At 40.6% G+C, this 18,956-nt stretch overlaps 1 protein-coding gene across 5 annotated transcripts in view; it reads left to right on the top strand.

Moving 5' to 3' along the window:
- LOC132869724 (ubiquitin carboxyl-terminal hydrolase 15-like) overlaps positions 1 to 18,737 on the top strand; it is a 43,062-nt gene extending 24,325 nt beyond the window's left edge. For 2 of the 5 annotated variants that reach the window (XM_060903079.1, XM_060903084.1), the window contains 13 exons: positions 973 to 1,131; positions 2,248 to 2,472; positions 2,729 to 2,812; positions 4,145 to 4,239; positions 6,267 to 6,455; positions 6,586 to 6,698; positions 8,697 to 8,972; positions 9,093 to 9,163; positions 9,246 to 9,361; positions 14,238 to 14,387; positions 16,487 to 16,590; positions 16,697 to 16,785; positions 16,922 to 18,737. In XM_060903079.1, coding sequence (XP_060759062.1) covers positions 973 to 1,131; positions 2,248 to 2,472; positions 2,729 to 2,812; positions 4,145 to 4,239; positions 6,267 to 6,455; positions 6,586 to 6,698; positions 8,697 to 8,972; positions 9,093 to 9,163; positions 9,246 to 9,361; positions 14,238 to 14,387; positions 16,487 to 16,590; positions 16,697 to 16,785; positions 16,922 to 17,143 — 1,893 coding nt within the window. In that variant the 3' untranslated portion in view covers positions 17,144 to 18,737. Of the gene's footprint in view, positions 1 to 972; positions 1,132 to 2,247; positions 2,473 to 2,728; positions 2,813 to 4,144; positions 4,240 to 4,344; positions 4,548 to 6,266; positions 6,456 to 6,585; positions 6,699 to 8,696; positions 8,973 to 9,092; positions 9,164 to 9,245; positions 9,362 to 13,436; positions 13,525 to 14,237; positions 14,388 to 16,486; positions 16,591 to 16,696; positions 16,786 to 16,921 lie in introns of those variants that run through there. The other 3 variants (XM_060903080.1, XM_060903081.1, XM_060903082.1) reach the window with 3 other exon arrangements.
- Positions 18,738 to 18,956: the final 219 nt, after the last annotated feature.

The following is an 18,956-nucleotide window of genomic DNA, read 5'->3' as shown; positions in this document are numbered from 1 at the left end:
AACTTCACATTTTGATTCGTCTGACCACAGAACAGTTTTCCACTTTGCCACAGTCCATTTTAAATGAGCCTTGGCCCAGAGAAGACGTCTGCGCTTCTGGATCATGTTTAGATACGGCTTCTTCTTTGAACTATAGAGTTTTAGCTGGCAACGGCGGATGGCACGGTGAATTGTGTTCACAGATAATGTTCTCTGGAAATATTCCTGAGCCCATTTTGTGATTTCCAATACAGAAGCATGCCTGTATGTGATGCAGTGCCGTCTAAGGGCCCGAAGATCACGGGCACCCAGTATGGTTTTCCGGCCTTGACCCTTACACACAGAGATTCTTCCAGATTCTCTGAATCTTTTGATGATATTATGCACTGTAGATGATGATATGTTCAAACTCTTTGCAATTTTACACTGTCGAACTCCTTTCTGATATTGCTCCACTATTTGTCGGCGCAGAATTAGGGGGATTGGTGATCCTCTTCCCATCTTTACTTCTGAGAGCTGCTGCCACTCCAAGATGCTCTTTTTATACCCAGTCATGTTAATGACCTATTGCCAATTGACCTAATGAGTTGCAATTTGGTCCTCCAGCTGTTCCTTTTTTGTACCTTTAACTTTTCCAGCCTCTTATTGCCCCTGACCCAACTTTTTTGAGATGTGTTGCTGTCATGAAATTTCAAATGAGCCAGTATTTGGCATGAAATTTCAAAATGTCTCACTTTCGACATTTGATATGTTGTCTATGTTCTATTGTGAATACAATATCAGTTTTTGAGATTTGTAAATTATTGCATTCCGTTTTTATTTACAATTTGTACTTTGTCCCAACTTTTTTGGAATCGGGGTTGTAGTTTACAGATAAAAGTTGGCAGTAATAGGGAGGGGGAAAAAAAAGGGTTGGATTTTGTGTCATGTAAAATAACCATTTGCAAGCTTTAGCACTTCCTAAAGCAAATCGTGTTCGGTCTGTGTGTTTAGACCCAAGTAGGGCGCTTTGCCCCTCAGTTCTCAGGCTATCAGCAACAGGACTCGCACGAACTGCTGGCCTTTCTTCTCGATGGCTTGCACGAGGACTTGAACCGTATCAGGAAGAAGCCCTACATCCAGCTTAAAGATGCAGATGGAAGACCAGACAAGGTACCTCACACAGCCTGTGTGTTTCTGTGCAATAAATTCTTCTCAGAATTATGACTTGAGGTTTTCACTGCATATAACTGCACTAGCTTTCAAAACTAATGACGTACAGTATCTTGCAAAAGTATTCATCCCCCTCGGTGTTTTGCCGCATTCCAAGCTGGAATTAAAATGGATTTTTTGGGGGTTAGCACCATTTGATTTACACAACATGCCTACAGTACCAGTTTAAAGTACAAATAGGTGGTGGTGGGGTTTTTTTTTTTTTTTTTGCAGTTACTGAAGATGTAATCAGTTATAAAAGGGGAAAAAACACCTTTAATAAAACTTCATCAGATACAGAGAACAGATAAATGCATCAACAATGCGGCAAAAAATTCCATCAGTCCTGAAATACGTTTCCTATATTTCAGACTTTTTTCACTCACAGGCTCTTGTTCACTTTGGTTAAAATATCACACACACACTCATATTCTCTCCTGATCAGCTGCCATGGTTTTTCATGTGTGGCTGGGCACGATTACGTTTGATGGCAAGATGACATCCGATGTATCTGGCACATGATGTACGCGTACATATGTTTTGAACGGACGCTCCTGATCCAGTGCTGACTGTGAATTATTTTTTCCTTATTGTTGAGGTGTCTCACAGCAGCTTAATATCATATTGGAGAATAATTTGTTCCTGACTCAGCTCGTGTGTGTGTTTTTTTTTTTTTTTTAAAATAAATATATATGAGAAAAAAATCCTATGCCCTGAAGCTTTTATAGAGCGTGACTAATTCACATCAAAATGTGCTCAAATAATCCATTAAATTTGTAAACATTGTCAGGCTTTTATATATATATATATTTTAAAGGGTTCTTTCTCAAATTAGAATTACTTGATTCTTACAAGTATAAGTAATTCAGATTATACATGTTGTACATGGTGTTTTTAAATTATGAAAATATAAGAGTTTTTCTTTCATCGCCCTTTTTACAAGACCGCACCTTGATATTTTTATTTAATGTGTCAAATGGTAGCTGTTATGGTTTTTATACCATCGTGTTAAGCGCCTTGTAGTGATTATGCACACATTAGTTCTGCTTGCACTGAATCGAAGTGTTCACTTGTCAGGTAGTAGCTGAAGAGGCCTGGGAGAACCACATCAAGAGGAACGACTCCATCATTGTGGATATTTTTCATGGGCTCTTTAAGTCTACGTTGGTCTGCCCTGTGTGTTCAAAGATCTCTGTGACATTTGATCCGTTCTGTTACTTAACACTTCCTTTGCCCATGAAGAAGGAGCGTACGCTGGAGGTCTACTTGGTGCGGCTGGACCCCCTCACCAAACCCACACAGGTAAATAATAGTGCTTTTCCACCAAACAGCACCACGTGGTACAGTACAAACACTGTACATTAGTCACAACCTCAACCCTGTAGCAAGACTGAGCACACCTAAAATCTACTCTGGTGGTTTTATTGAAGGATAGGTGAGTTGATATGCTATTAATCGATTTATTCCTCTGTTAGAAGTGAAAATCTAAACAGGCTGCCAAAGAAGAGTCCTTGAATGTCCACTGTAATGTTCTACTATATATTTCTTCATTTTACAGTATAAGCTGACGGTACCCAAAGTTGGCTACATCTCGGACCTCTGTGGTTCTCTTTCGGCTCTGTCCGGAGTACCTGCAGAAAAGGTAAACGATCACTGTTTCACAAAGTCTTGGTCATTTAATAATATAATAATCAGTTAAAGGTATATAGCGCCTTTCTCATACCCAATGTCGCTTTACAATTGGGGGGGGATTCCATGTTTGGACTAACAAAGGCCTTACAACATATAGCTCTCTGGTCAACGACCAAGGACAGGTGTATAGCTTTCAGCATTTGAAAGATAAATTTGGGCTAGAAAATCAGGACCTTTTTAGATACTTGCAGATAAGGGATTATATTTGCAAAAAATTTCCTAAAAAAGAGGAAGAGTCAGGCAACAAAATTATAGATATATTCCTGGAAGCAGTAAAAGGTCTCAAATGCAAAAAGATTATCTCCAGACTGTATGATTCCATTGTATCCATGACGAGAAACAATACAATGAAGGTTAAGCTGAGATGGGAAAAGGAGACCAACTTAGTATTAACACAGGAGGAATGGGAGAAGATATGTTCTTATCAATGGAAAACAACAAGCTCCCCCCAGTGGAGATTCTATAGCTGGAAAAATATTATCAGATTCTTTTGTACACCGGCTCAGAAAGCTAGTTTCTCAACACAAACGGACTGCTGGAGGCATTGTGGCTGTGATAGAGCCGATCATTACCACATTTTTTGGGACTGTCCCTCCATGGCCCCCTTCTGGGAGGGGGTTCATGGTTGCCTGGAGGAGGCACTACGCATGGACATTAACCTGGACTTTAGAACCATGTATTTATGCGATCTTGAGGAACTTGACTGTGGGAGAACGTTGAAATATTTGCTGAGGGTATTACTGGTGGCGGCTAAAAAGGCCATAACTAGAAAATGGCTTCAAAGAGACCCACCAAGTGTGGATGAATGGCTAGATGTGGTGTACGATGGGTATAAAATGGAAAGGATTACCTACGCAATGAGAAACCAACAAGACAAGTTTAATGATGATTGGATGATTTGGCTATACTTTGTGCTACGCAAGAGACCAGATTTTCTTTAAAGTTTTTGTTTCCTGTTTTTGTACTATTGCCTTTTTTTTTTTTTTCCTCCTCAGAATGTGAAGGTTTGTTTTTAAATATCTCCCCTGGTTCCCTTTTGTTGTGTGTGGGGTTTTTTTTTTTTACTTTATTGTTTTCGTGTGCAATTTTGAATTGAAAAAGGAAAACTTCAATAAAAATTTAAATTACAAAAAAAACAATTGGGGGGGGGAGTCCACCAAAAGGTCGTCAGGATGTCATTCCAGTGGTGTAGCTGCCAAAGTCCCACCAAAAGGCGCCCACACCGCACATATTAGGGAAGTGTTACTGCAGTGAACTTATTTGTTTTGCTGTTGCTGTTTAGATGATTGTCACAGATATCTACAACCACCGGTTCCATCGAATCTTTGCCACCAATGAGAACCTGAGCAGTATAATGGAAAGGGATGATATCTATGTGTAAGTATTATGACTAGTTTTCGGTTAGCAATATAGTCAGAAATGTAAACATTTATATTATGATATGAGAATTTTCTCACACACTTAATATATTTCTATCCACAGTCACTGGATATGAGCAATTGCATGCTCTGATTGGCTACTTTACTACTAGGCTATCAGCTCATATACCGTGAGTAGAGAAAAACAAAATGGCAGAGCGTGTTGCAGAATGAACCGAGAACGAAATAAAAACTCTACTCGAAAACAGCCCCCTAAAAAAATACAAAAAAAAGGCAACAAAATATGGAATAAAAGTATTTGATGGTAAGAACTTTTTTTAAATATAAATCATTTTTCAAGAATTATTATAACAGTTTTTTTTTTCACAAATTGCTACTGTCATTTCGCTGGTTTGTTTACATTCTAAGTGGAAATGATTTTGTCGGATGTTTTGTATAAAGTTTTATTTATCGAATTTGCAAAAAATAAAAATGCTCCATTTCTCAAAATCCAGTGAATGTGGATATAATAAGTTATTCCACTCAATTTCATCGTACATGGCTTAAAGCTAAGTCAACGCTACGCGTCTCGTCAGCTATCAGCTCCGGTATGACTCGATTTCGTGGAATAACTGTTAAATATATTTGTGTGTGTGTGTGTGTGTGATATATAAAAATAACAGTCCCAGTACACTCCTACTCATTCATAGGTGTTCATGTATTGTGACTACTTTCTACATTGTAGAACAATAATGAAGACATCAAAACTATGACAATATATAGAACATATATGGAATTATGTGGTAAACAAGTGTTTAAAAAAACCCAAAATGTTTCATATTTTAGATTCTTCAAATATGATTCTCATATATTCTCGCATGTGTCTCAACCACAAATAAACCAAGTATTTGATTATAAACCGAAGTAATTCGGCTTCGATTCATTTCACTGTGGCACATAGCTATTCAACAGCTTTAGGTTTTAGGTAACGTTTTCGAACCTTTAGGCAGAATTTTAAACAGTTTTACTAATGTATTTGTTAAATTGGCTCCATACATAAAGCCTAGGTCACAACCGGACGTACGATTTTTTTGGCCGTGCGATTTTTGGCGTTTCCCAAATCGCTGCGTTTTTTTTGTTCATGGAGAAAGACGCACGTTGGCCGTAAGTTTGTCTTGCAACCTGAAAAAAACTTAAACGCCCGTAGAGTTTGTTTGACAGGACAAAGAACCTCTGCGGCCGGTCTGCGGCCAGTCTACGGCTCGAAAATCAGCACGACACACGCGCCCTCCGTGCGTTTCACGCACGCCCTCTGTGCCTTTCTTGCGTTTTTTGCACGTAGACCGGCCGTAGGAGCACATATGGCCGGTTGTGACCGAGGCTTAACACAATATTTGTAGGAAGAAATCCCAGGCAAGATTAAATAAAAACATTTCCACGTTATTTTGTTGAAGTTTTGTTTTTAGAGTTTTTTTTTTTTTTTTTTAATTAAAAAAGAAATTTTTTTTGATTGAGAGCCGTGTTTTTCAACTTGACTGCGAGCATGTAGTCACAGTTATGGTATTTATCTTGGCACATTTTTATGCATGTGCTTTTTGAAAACTACAGAATTACTGCTTCAGTGAAATTCATTACAGCAATTAGTGCAGTATGGTGCCATCATTCAGTATTACAATCAGTCAATCAATCAGTCACGGGAAAAAAGTTCTAACGAACAGTTAAAAGGTGCCGCAAACCAGTCTGGTAGCACATTCAAGCCATCAACCGCTATATCACAACACCTTTTCTCCTAATTCCCAGGCCTGTTTGTGCAGCACTTTTACAGTAACACATTAGGGCAAATACGTGAGCCGTCTTTGTTCTTTTGCACAATCGTGACGAGCACTTTTTTTTTAATTTTACATTAATATCCAGCATACATCTGTAAGTTTAATACCACCAGTTCAGGAAGTCTTGTAATACATGCTTCTTGGTTATTTGGTGAAAGGTTTAGTATTAGCTGTGTGAAATTGGTCGTAATCGCATAATATTGTTATTTCTGTACAGGTTTGAGGTTGGAGTAAACCGGCTAGAAGACACGGAGCACGTGGTGATTCCTGTGCACCTGCGAGAAAAGTATAAGCAGTCTGGCTATAACCATAGCAGCACGCCCCTCTTTGGCCTACCTTTCCTCATAACCATCCCGCGCACGCTCAGCGAGGAGAAGTTCTACAACCTGCTACTTCTCCGTCTGTGGTACGGCTCTCTTGATGTCCCTTTCACCTTCTCCTGTTTGCATGCACACCCCAATCTCTCGCCCCCTTTTCCGTAGCCTGAATGAATTTTTTTCCCCCAGGTAAAATATTTCTCTGTGTCACATTTGCAGTCGTTTTGTGCGCTCAGCTCTGGAAGAAGAGGACTGTGATGAGACGCACTTGTCCAAGCAGCATGCCATCAACGGCAATGCCACTAACGGTATTCTGGAGGAGGGCTCGCCCAGTAAGCATGCTGTTTGAACGCATCCTTTAATCTCCCGCTCTTGTTTGCACAGAAAGCATGTTCGTCAGTTTAATTACAAGCAAGTTCAAGCAAACAAGCACACTCATCCTGTGCTCAAGGTGCCTTATGATTTAACAAGCTGGCATTTTTTTAAAGTGCAGTAAATCTTAGTTGTGGTATTATAAAGACAGCACTAGTTTACATAATCTAACATGATTAATTCTGTATGTTGCTCCTCCTCAGTTTCTTCAGGATGAAATCATTTTTGGGGTAGATTTAGATGATAACATCGTCACTTAAGAAACACCATTAACCTGACTCACATCTGCTTTCTGTGAGCTAAGAGCCTCTGCTTTGTAGACTGTCTACATGACTTATACATTGTTGGAACATAAACCTTCACTGAAGCCGTAAAAATAAAAGGCCTCCATAGCAGTAGGACAGAAGTAAGCAATGGAAATTTATAAATCTTCAAATTAACAGCTCAAGAAGATCCACCTGACCTGTGGGATTATTAACTGTACAGATCTTTTCTTCAAATTATTTTTGTTTGAATCATTTTTGGGTGGCACAGTGGTGTAGTGGTTAGTGCTGTCGCCTCACAGCAAGAAGGTCTGGGTTCGAGCCCCGTGGCCGGTGAGGGCCTTTCTGTGCGGAGTTTGCATGTTCTCCCCGTGTCCGCGTGGGTTTCCTCCGGGTGCTCCGGTTTCCCCCACAGTCCAAAGACATGCAGGTTAGGTTAACTGGTGACTCTAAATTGACCGTAGGTGTGAATGTGAGTGTGAATGGTTGTCTGTGTCTATGTGTCAGCCCTGTGATGACCTGGCGACTTGTCCAGGGTGTACCCCGCCTTTCGCCCGTAGTCAGCTGGGATAGGCTCCAGCTTGCCTGCGACCCTGTAGAAGGATAAAGCGGCTAGAGATAATGAGATGAGATGAGATGAATCATTTTTCCAGGAATTTGCTACTACTAACAAAGCATGTACCAGTTTCACTGTGAATGGTTTGTCAGAAAGAAAAAAAAAAAGGTTAAGGCAAAAACAACAAAGATAATGAAGCTAATGTAGTTAATAAACAATGGAAGTTTGGCTCAGCCATAATCTTTTCATAAATACACGCCCAAATCTACATAGACTTGTTTCAGATGACTGCTATGCTGCATTTTGTAAAATAGCAGGACTTGTCTGTGTTTACAAATTTTTTTTTATTTCAAAATGGAACGCTTATCCTCCAACTTTTCTGCTCCAGTTCCTTCTACTGCGTGTCTGGTTTGTCCATTCAACCCCATCTCTTGTCTTATGCGGATCTTTTGTAGAAAGATGCTAAAATTCGCTAGAGAATCTGGTATGTTTCGGTCAGTGTGGCCAAGAACCAACTACTTTGCCAGGAAAAGGCAAATTGACTGACTAGCATGGCAGATGACCAAACACACTCGTTTACCAGCTGCTAACTGCTTTAAACAAAACTTTTCGATAATATTTAAAAATATTTTTATATTTTCCGTGCTTTGAATAGTTAATTGAATTGTAGTGTTTTCAAAGTTTCCCACTGGCAAACTAGCAAAGGTGTCGACAAGCTTAACGATCCTAAAGTTTGTGGCCGAAATAATATACAAAAGATCTCGGATGGTCCACCTATGGGTCACATAGCATCTGAGGTTAAGGAACTAGTGATTCGAGTTGTCCAAGATGGCTGACACCTATCAGGTACACACTGGAATCTACAAAAACAAACAATTTTACTAAACTGCATTTAAGTCTGCATGACATTTACTTAAGAATTGTGTGCCGTTTAAAACAAATGTGTCGGCTTGCATTTGCACAAAAGATTTTGCATGTGACGGACGTTTATATCTGAAGTTGGAAATGGACACCATGTGGCTTATCTGTTGCAGATACATTTGGAGGAAGTGGAATATTGTACACTTTTTTTAAAATAAACTATCGATTTATATAGGAGTAAGAGACTGTTCTGTGAGGATCAATCAATCTAATTTTAGGTGAAATGGAGACTGATGAGCAGGATGATGAATCCAGTCAGGACCAGGAACTCCCATCAGAGAATGACAACAGCCAATCAGAGGATTCAGTGGGCGGGGACAACGACCTGGAGAATGGAGTCGGCCCAGAGAACACGACCAAAGGCCAGCAGCTCACAGGCCACAAAAAACGACTTTTCACATTCCAGTTCAACAACATGGGCAAGACTGATCTGAGTTTTATTAAAGAAGAGCCACGGCAGATCCGATTCGATGAGGGACACCTTCGACTCAGTGGTATGACGTGTTTAATCGCTGAAAATTTTTTTTTATCTGCTATTGTATACTTAAATAATGACATTTTAATAGTTGTATCTCGGCAGCACAATGATTTGTGAAATGAGATGCATCTTTTAGACAGATCCTATCTCTCCTTGGACTGGGAGCCAGAGATGAAGAAGAAATACTTTGATGAAAGTGTAGTGGAGGTAAAATTTGCAGAGTCGTGTTTTCTCCCCCAGTCACACTTTCTAGTAGTCGTGACCATATGCCATTCCTCTCTTGCTCCAGGATTGCGATAAGCACGAAAGCATGGAATACAAACCTCAAAAGAAGGCCTTCTTTAAATTAAAGGACTGCATAGAACTCTTCACTACCAAAGAAAAGTTAGGAGCAGAGGACCCATGGTGAGATTGGGTATACTCCATTTTTCCCCCAACAAATGTTCATTACTTTAATATTTTGGTTGTTTGGTTCTCTCCTATCTTTTCTACCTTTTCTGAAATTATACTTAAAGGAATAGATTGGCCAAAAATAATGTACACAATTTTCCATTTGTTCAACGCCAAGATATGTTTGGTGTCAAAGTTTGGTTCATTGATAGTTTTTACACAGACACAATTAGTCAAATTCCAAGATACGTTCATCTCATCTCATCTCATTATCTCTAGCCGCTTTATCCTGTTCTACAGGGTCGCAGGCAAGCTGGAGCCTATCCCAGCTGACTACGGGTGAAAGGCGGGGTACATCCTGGACAAGTCACCAGGTCATCACAGGGCTGACACATAGACAACCATTCACACTCACATTCACACCTACGGTCAATTTAGAGCCACCAGTTAACCTAACCTGCATGTCTTTGGACTGTGGGGGAAACCGGAGCACCCGGAGGAAACCCACGCGGACACGGGGAGAACATGCAAACTCCACACAGAAAGGCCCTCGCCAGTGACGGGGCTCGAACCCGGACCTTCTTGCTGTGAGGCGACAGCGCTAACCACTACACCACCGTGCCGCCCAAATACGTTCATGTACAAAAAAAAAATTAAAGCTATAACACTGCCTCAGTTCATTTCTAGTGTACAATTTCATTTTCTAAATTTGGGCCGCACCTCCTGCCTGAGTCTGCCCTTTGTGTGGAGTGAAGCGTTGGCCAAAAGAATATGACCAGCAGCTCAGAAGCCACCTAAAGTGTACAGTGGTGCTTGAAAGTTTGTGAACCCTTTAGAATTTTCTATATTTCTGCATAAATATAACCTAAAACATCATCAGATTTTCACACAAGTCCTAAAAGTAGATAAAGAGAACCCAGTTAAACAAATGAGACAAAAATATTATACTTGGTCATTTATTTATTGAGGAAAATGATCCAATATTACATATCTGTGAGTGGCAAAAGTATGTGAACCTCTAGGATTAGCAGTTAATTTGAAGGTGAAATTAGAGTCAGTTGTTTTCAATCAATGCGATGACAATCAGGTGTGAGTGGGCACCCTGTTTTATTTAAAGAACAGGGATCGATCAAAGTCTGATCTTCACAACACATGTTTGTGGAAGTGTATCATAGCACAAACAAAGGAGATTTCTGAGGACCTCAGAAAAAGCGTTGTTGATGCTCATCAGGCTGGAAAAGGTTACAAAATCATCTCTAAAGAGTTTGGACTCCACCAATCCACAGTCAGACAGATTGTGTACAAATGGAGGAAATTCAAGACCATTGTTACCCTCCCCAGGAGTGGTCAACCAACAAAGATCACTCCAAGAGCAAGGCGTGTAATAGTCGGCGAGGTCACAAAGGACCCCAAGGTAACTTCTAAGCAACTATGGTGGGGTTTACATTAGACCGTATCAGCGGATCATCAGATTAACGTTTTTTAAAATGATTAGTGTGCACACAGCAACACCAATACACGATTCGCCTGCACACAGCAACGCCAATACACGGATACGCTCGGCTCCGCAGGCATCCTGCGCTCCAAATCACTCCGCCCTGAACAGCGAGTGCCCTCTGGAGGGTGCGCACTCCGGCCCTGCGCAGCTCACAGAGCGCACGAGCAGTGATTTGGGACTGAGCCGCTGTGTGTGTGATCTCAGTGCATATCGGGCATGCGCGTCACTTACCACTTGCAAGTGGAAGGATGGCAAGCCTAAAGACAATCATAACTACACAATGGGCAGTATTTGCATCAGTATTTGCAGTATTTTCATACTTTTATACTCTTTAATGAAAGGTGATACAAGGCGGAAGTCCGCACCGTTTTTCAGCAGTCGCGTCACATGACCAACGCCAGCGAATCAGGAAGGTGGATGTCACAGTGACGTTGTCCAATGACGACGCCAGCTAGAGCTCAGCACAGCGTATCCGCGTATTCTCAATGTTTACACAGCACCGGACCAGATACGATCTGGATTGAATACGTGGACGCTGGCGGATTCCCGTTTCCCGGCGTTTCCAGGCGTTTTAATGTAAACGGACAGTGCATCCGCGAAGAAAACGAGACAGATACGGTCTAATGTAAACTTGGCCTAAAGGCCTTTCTCACATTGGCTAATGTTAATGTTCATGAGTCCCCCATCAGGAGAACACTGAACAACAATAGTGTGCATGGCAGGGTTTCAAGGAGAAAGTCACTGCTCTCCAAAAAGAACATTGCTGCTTGTCTGCAGTTTGCTAAAGCTCACGTGGACAAGCCAGAAGGCTATTGGAAAAATGTTTTGTGTATGGATGAGACCAAAATAGAACTTTTTGGTTTAAATGAGAAGCGTTATGTTTGGAGAAAGGAAAACACTGCATTCCAGCATAAGAACCTTATCCCATCTGTGAAACATGGTGGTGGTAGTATCATGGTTTGGGCCTGTTTTGCTGCATCTGGGCCAGGACGGCTTCCCATCATTGATGGAACAATGAATTCTGAATTATACCAGCGAATTCTAAAGGAAAATGTCAGGACATCTGTCCATGAACTGAATCTCAAGAGAAGGTGGGTCATGCAGCAAGACAACAACCCTAAGCACACAAGTTGTTCTACCAAAGAATGGTTAAAGAAGAATAAAGTGAATGTTTTGGAATGACCAAGTCAAAGTCCTGACCTTAATCCAATTGAAATGTTGTGGAAGGACCTGAAGCGAGCAGTTCATGTGAGGAAACCCACCAACATCCCAGAGTTGAAGCTGTTCTGTACGGAGGAATGGGCTGATCAACAGTTACCGGAAACGTTTAGTTGCAGTTATTGCTGCACAAGGGGGTCACACCAGATACTGAAAGCAAAGGTTCACATACTTTTGCCACACACAGATATGTAATATTGGATCATTTTCCTCAATAAATAAATGACCAAGTGTAATATTTTTGTCTCATTTGTTTAACTGGGTTCTCTTTATCTACTTTTAGGACTTGCGTGAAAATCTGATGATGTTTTCGGTCATATTTATGCAGAAATATAGAAAATTCTAAAGGGTTCACAAACTTTCAAGCACCACTGTATATTCACATTACAGTTCAACAATTTGGGCAAGACTCATCTGACTTTCATTATCGAAGAGTCACAATGAGGAAGAAATTGATTCAGGGTGGCTGCTTCTAAACAATGCACTTTTGTCCATTTTATAGATAGCAGTGTATCATACAGTGTCAGAAACCCTAGTTTAGTTCATTTGGCATGGTACACAAGTAGGGACTATAGGTTTCCCTTACTTTTAGCAATACGACAAAACCAAAGAAACAAACTTTGGTCACCAAACTGGTCTTGATTCAAATGTCCAATATAATCAGCAAACACCTTTTTTATTTATTTATTTATTTATTTATTTAGGGCCACACTACTGCTGTAAGTAGACCAGCTCTTGGCAAGAGAGACACATGAGCAAATATGGCTCTACACTTGCCTATACACTCCTGGTGCACTTTATTAGGAACGCTATACTAATACTGGGTAGGGTCTCCCTTTGCTCTCAGAGCCTCAATTCTTCATGGCATGGATTCCATGAGATGTTGGAAACATTCCATTGAGATTCTGGTCCATGTTGACATGATTGCATCACACAATTCCTGCAGATTTTCAGGTGCACTTTCATGCTGCAAATATCTGGTTCTGCCACATCCCAAAGTTGTTCTATTGGATTCAGATCCCATGACTGCGAAGGCCACTGAAGAACATTGAAGTCATTGTCATGTTCATGAAACCAGCTTAAGATGACTTTTGCTTTGTGACATGGTGTATTATCATGCTGGATGTAGCCATTAGATGATGAGTAAGTTGCGGCCATGAAGGGATGCACGTGGTCGGCAACAATACTCAAATAGTCTGTGACATTCAAGCAATGATTAATTGGTATTAAGAGGCCAAAAGTATGCCAAGAAAACATTCCCCACACCATTACACCACCTCCACCAGCCTGGACTGTTGAGACAAGGCAGATTGGGTCCATGGATTCATGTTGCTGACACCAAATTCTGACACTACCATCTGTGTGATTCCGCAGAAATCAAGATTCTTCAGACCATGATATGTTTTTCCAGTCTTCAATTGTCCGTTTTAGTGAGCCTGTGCCCACTGCAGCCAAAGCTTTCCGTTCTTGGCTAACAGAAGTGGAACTCGATGTGGTCTTCTGCTGTTGTAGCCCATCTGCCTCAAGGTTCGACGTGTTGTGCATTCTCTGATGCTTTTCTGTTCACCACAATTGTACAGAGTGGTTATCCGCGTTACTGGAGCCTTTTTGTTAAGCCTTTTTTTTTTTTTTCTTTTGTGCACATTTCTGAGTAAACTTTTAAAGACTGTTGTGTGTGAAAATCCCAGGAGATCAGCAGTTAGAGATATACTCAAACCAGCCCATTTGGCACCACCAATTATACCATGGTGATGATCACTGAGATCACACACACACACACACACACACACACACACACACACACACCCATTCTGATGGGTCTTGTAACTATTACCAGCAATATTACTGCTGGACTGTATGCGCATGATTTTATTCATTGCACTGCTGCCACATATTAGATAATTGCATTAACGAGTAGGTGTACTGGTGTTCCTGATAAAGTGTTCAGTGACCGTATATGCTTACTATTTTTGTTGAAGTGATATTTTTAATCGTTTAATTCCTTTATTCATTATGAAAAGACCAAAACCTTGATAGATCTAATGGTGTTTTTGGCAAATAAGAGTATGCGTTTTCATAAAGTGTATCGAAATTTGGCTGTTATGAATATTTTTAAATCTACTTCTTTTACCTGTGTGTGTATGTGTGTATAACTGGTCTTTTGTGTGATTCCAGGTATTGTCCCAGTTGTAAACAGCACCAGCAGGCCACTAAAAAGCTAGACCTGTGGTCCCTGCCTCCTGTACTAGTGGTCCATCTGAAGCGCTTCTCTTACAGTCGCTACATGAGGGATAAGCTGGACTCCTTGGTGGACTTCCCCCTTCAGTAGGCTCATCATAAGCATAAATTTACTATCATGTAATGCCCAAATACGTTTAAAAAATAACCACACAATCAATTTATGAGCAGATTTTAAATGTTTATGAAAAGACGTGATGGTACAATTCAGGTGGGTTTTGTACTTTTTAATGTGCAAGTTCCTAACTTTGTTAGAGTGCACGACAGTATTATACCACAGTACTGTTGACTACTCAATTCTGATTGGTCAGATGATGTAGATTAACTTTCTATAAAATCACAGTTCGGACAGTAGTTACAGCTGCAAGGCAAATCATTTGTAATACATTTAACACATTTTTAGCGGATGGTCCACATTAAATGTAATTATAAATGGATAAAAATTATGACACCAATCTTTAATGAATAAAAATGGTAGTCAGTGGTAACTTGCAGTAGGGAAAACACTTAGTGCTGTACTGGAAATGAATCAGCTTCAGGATGGTAAAAGTATCTCCATTTTACCTTGGAACATGTCACACAACCTGTTGATTATTTTCCTGTAATATATTGCGTCTTTTTCCTCCGGGTGCTCCGGTTTCCCCCACAGTCCAAAGACATGCAGGTTAGGTTAACTGGTGACTCTAAATTGAGCGTAGGTGTGAATGTGAGTGTGAATGGTTGTCTGTGTCTATGTGTCAGCCCTGTGATGACCTGGCGACTTGTCCAGGGTGTACCCCGCCTTTCGCCCATAGTCAGCTGGGATAGGCTCCAGCTTGCCTGCGACCCTGTAGAAGGATAAAGTGGCTACAGATAATGAGATGAGATGAGATATTGCGTCTTAGCGTTCAACTCCGTATGTGTAATATTTAAGTAATATTGGCTGGTGTTGAGTGGCATATCGGATATATTCCATTCAGCTAGCGTGATATTGAATGAGTCAAAGACGATTTCAGTATCATGCTAGCTGAATGGAATATATCTGATATACCATGAAAAATTATTATTATACGTGTTCAACATGTCTTTCTCTTTCAAAATTCTCTCAAAATCTCCTGTAAGTTAATGAAGCGAACCTGGCGGCCATGTTTGTTTACAAATTGTCACAGTCACTTGCGAGCGCAGAAGTTTTACGTGTAATATGTATCGCATCAGCGCCGATGTGTGATGTCATGTTGTCTTGACAGCCATGCAATATCCTAAACCATATTCAACGCTCATTCTCCATTGGGTAGAGTGACGTAATACACGTAGGATAAGCGATATGCTAACAATACTGCATGCTGTCAAACCAAATGAATGAAACCTGCTAGAAGGAAATAGAATACATACGGTATGTTATTTACCAGCTGGGAGGTCCGTATCGTGAAATACCGTGACTGAGGTCTTGAAAGTACTGAGCATCAGTATTCAAGGCCGAGCTCACGGTATTTCACCATACAGACCGACCTTAAGCTGGTAAATAATTTTTTTTTTCTTTACCAAATTCTAACAGAAAACGAGAGCGCCCGAAAGGGAAAACCGAGCCGAGCCGCCATTTTGAATCCTCATTCACGGCTGTAATGCAAATTGCTTTCTCCTCGGTATACAAGTGCACTTCCATGGCAGGAAAACAACTACATTTTGCCGCCTATGTAGTCCCCTATTTATACAAATAGGAGTCATTCAGGATTCAGCCATGTTTTTTGCTCGGCGTTAGCAAATTACAGGTTTTTAGCTTTCTCCTGAAATGTTTTATTTCTTCTTCCTCAGGGTAGTAAAACTCGCTTTCGCTGTGAACACTGTCATTATCGCTATCCATGCTGTAAAATTAATGCTATTCTCCTGAGAAATGCTGGCAAAAATTTATAAGATTTTTGATAATCTTATAAATAAATCTTCTTATAAAAAAAGATAAATGTTGACAAAAAAATGCTCCTATGTTTGTTGTTGTTGTGAACGAGCGAGTTGCCAGAGGTCCGTAACCGGGGTCCGTAACTGGGGTCCGTACTGTAGGATACAGACCCGCTCACCAGCCAATCAGAGCACAGGATTTGGACCGCGAAAAAAATAAATGTTTTTATTCCATCGAAAAAGTGTCCTGTAATGTATTATAATAATAATAATAATTGATAATGTGTATAACAAAGACCTCTGTTATTCTTCAGTGACCTGGACATGTCAGAGTTCCTGATCAACCCCAATGCTGGGCCGTGCCGCTACAACCTCATTGCTGTATCTAACCACTACGGAGGAATGGGAGGAGGCCACTGTGAGTGCACACACACACACACACACACACACACACACACAAGGTCACCAGCATGGGTTTACTTTAGTATACATATTGAATCACACAAATTTGATGCAACTGGCAGATACAGCCTACGCCAAAAACAAGGACGATGACAAGTGGTACAACTTTGATGACAGCATTGTATCTCCAGTCAGTGAGGATCAGATTGTGGTGAGATCTTTTCTGGAGTTATAGTCTGTTCATTTTAGCTTTGTTTGGGATGAGATGTTATGGTTCATTTGGACATGAGAAAGGCATGGCCAAAACCATCTGCCAAAGTGTGTGTGTTTTGTGTGTGTGTTTGCAGTCCAAAGCAGCATATGTCCTATTCTACCAACGTCAGGACACAGTAAAGGGAACAGGTTACTTTGCTTTAGACCACGAGGATGTTGAGGAGCAAGAGAACAGCTTGGCACAAGGGGTCAACGGCCAGAGTGATGAAGATGACGACGAAGAGGAGGAAGACCTAAACGATAACGAGCAGGATGAAGAGCTGGAGCCAAATGACATTTCTATGAACACCAACTGAGGTGGGACAGACCTGGCTTCGCAGGATGGTGGGGTCAGTCATCTGAAGCCATATCGAGCGCATCGAGACCAGAGAGTCCCACAGCTGGATGGGCTGGGTGATGAGAGCCCTTGTGATTTTAGCCTCTAATACAGCAGGGTGATGTTTATTCTGCCTTTTTTTTTTTTTTTTAAGTTTTCCACATGGTTCCCCTGCCTCTGCTCCTTCCGCACATCTAAAAATCTGATGGTGAACAAAAACCCGATCTGGTTCAGCAGAGGTCTAAATGTGATGCCTGAAAGTCAGCAGTGTTGCTCTTTCAGTTTCCTTCATTGTAGTGTGGTGTACTTTATTTTCTCCTTGAGAGACACATTTATAGGTTTTATCGTTATTTTGCCTTGTATATAATGTTCGATGGACAGCGAACCTATGGGGTTTTTAAGGGTAATGAAATTTCATTGACTGTTTTGTTTGTTTTTGTTGCACACTCCATTTTTGTTTTTAGAGCTAGTATTAGTGCCACAAATACTGCAGAAGCGGGATATAGCTTTCTGGTGTCCAATCTATCAGCTGCTCAGAAAGATGCCTTTAAACCAATGGAAAATATATCAAACTATTTCACTCATGTCAGAAGAGCACTGATATGTAAAAACTTTAGTCAGTTGTGCTGCTGTATGCCTCCTTATGAGTTTTAGGATAACTTATGCCTTGCAAATAAGGGTCTCCTGACTCTGACTTTAAGATACATCAAAAACAAAGGTTTTCTTAAAGGGATGACCCCTTTTTTTTTTTTCCTTTTTTTTTTTTAAAGAACCATAGCTTTACCATTGCTTTAGATGCAAGTCTCATTCTTTTTCACCATAGATGCTTGTTAATGAGATTATGAACATTTTGGTGATGCAATAGGTTTGCCTCCATCACCTCGCCTTAAATCTAATCTCAGACTGTTGCCTGTTTGCACAGATTGTAGTTTATTTGCATTTCTCACCTTACATAGATGCAGCCATAGGTGCAAGCTCACTTGTTCATCACACACACACTTTAACCTGACAAACACATGCTCTAGTGACTGCTGAAATTCGCCAGTTCTCCCAGATTGGCAGCCAGAATGTATTTGACTAAGGAATTGACTTTTTTTTTTTTTGCGTTCGTGTTAGTTCAGGGCTTCGTTAGGGTGATTGAATCGCCTTTAATATAAACTACACAAAAAAGTGGGGCTACTGCTGTATGTGCTTTGTGTAATAGGGAGCATGGGCACAGGGATAATCGGACTGTGTGAGACTGACGGTAGGCTTTATAAATAATGTATATAAGAATTCACTCTGTGAGTGCACATTTGATAAATTTATTTATTTATATGTAAGCATTACAAAACAAATGTATTTAAGACCACGAGAGAGAGAGAAAATGTATTGCCCAGCAGTATAAAGGGGACTGGGATTTAGGTCTGTTAAAGGATGTGCTATTGCTTGGAGTCTTTTGTAAAGGTCAACTCGGACATCCTTGCATGACGAAGGGGGTTACAGTGTTTGGCTGCACTTGAGTTCACTTGGGTTTACATTTGAAATGTGCATGTGTATTTATATACAGAACTTCAATAAAGTTGTGTAAAGTCTCTTGCTGGCATTTTTCCTTTGCGCATGCTGTATTAAGGTAAGTCACTAAGAATATTTTCAGTACGGTGCAAGTATGACACAATCCAGTAATGCCTAAATACCCTCTGTTAGTACAGATTAATTTTACTGGCTATGCTAAATTGGTCTTTGGTGTAAATGTGTGTGTATGCTGCCCTGCAATGGCCTACATTTATGGCATTGGACAGATGCCCTTATCC

Source organism: Neoarius graeffei, chromosome 21, assembly GCF_027579695.1.
Source record: "Neoarius graeffei isolate fNeoGra1 chromosome 21, fNeoGra1.pri, whole genome shotgun sequence".
NCBI classification, from domain to species: Eukaryota; Metazoa; Chordata; class Actinopteri; order Siluriformes; family Ariidae; genus Neoarius; species Neoarius graeffei.
This window is presented reverse-complemented; position numbering and strand designations above follow the sequence as displayed.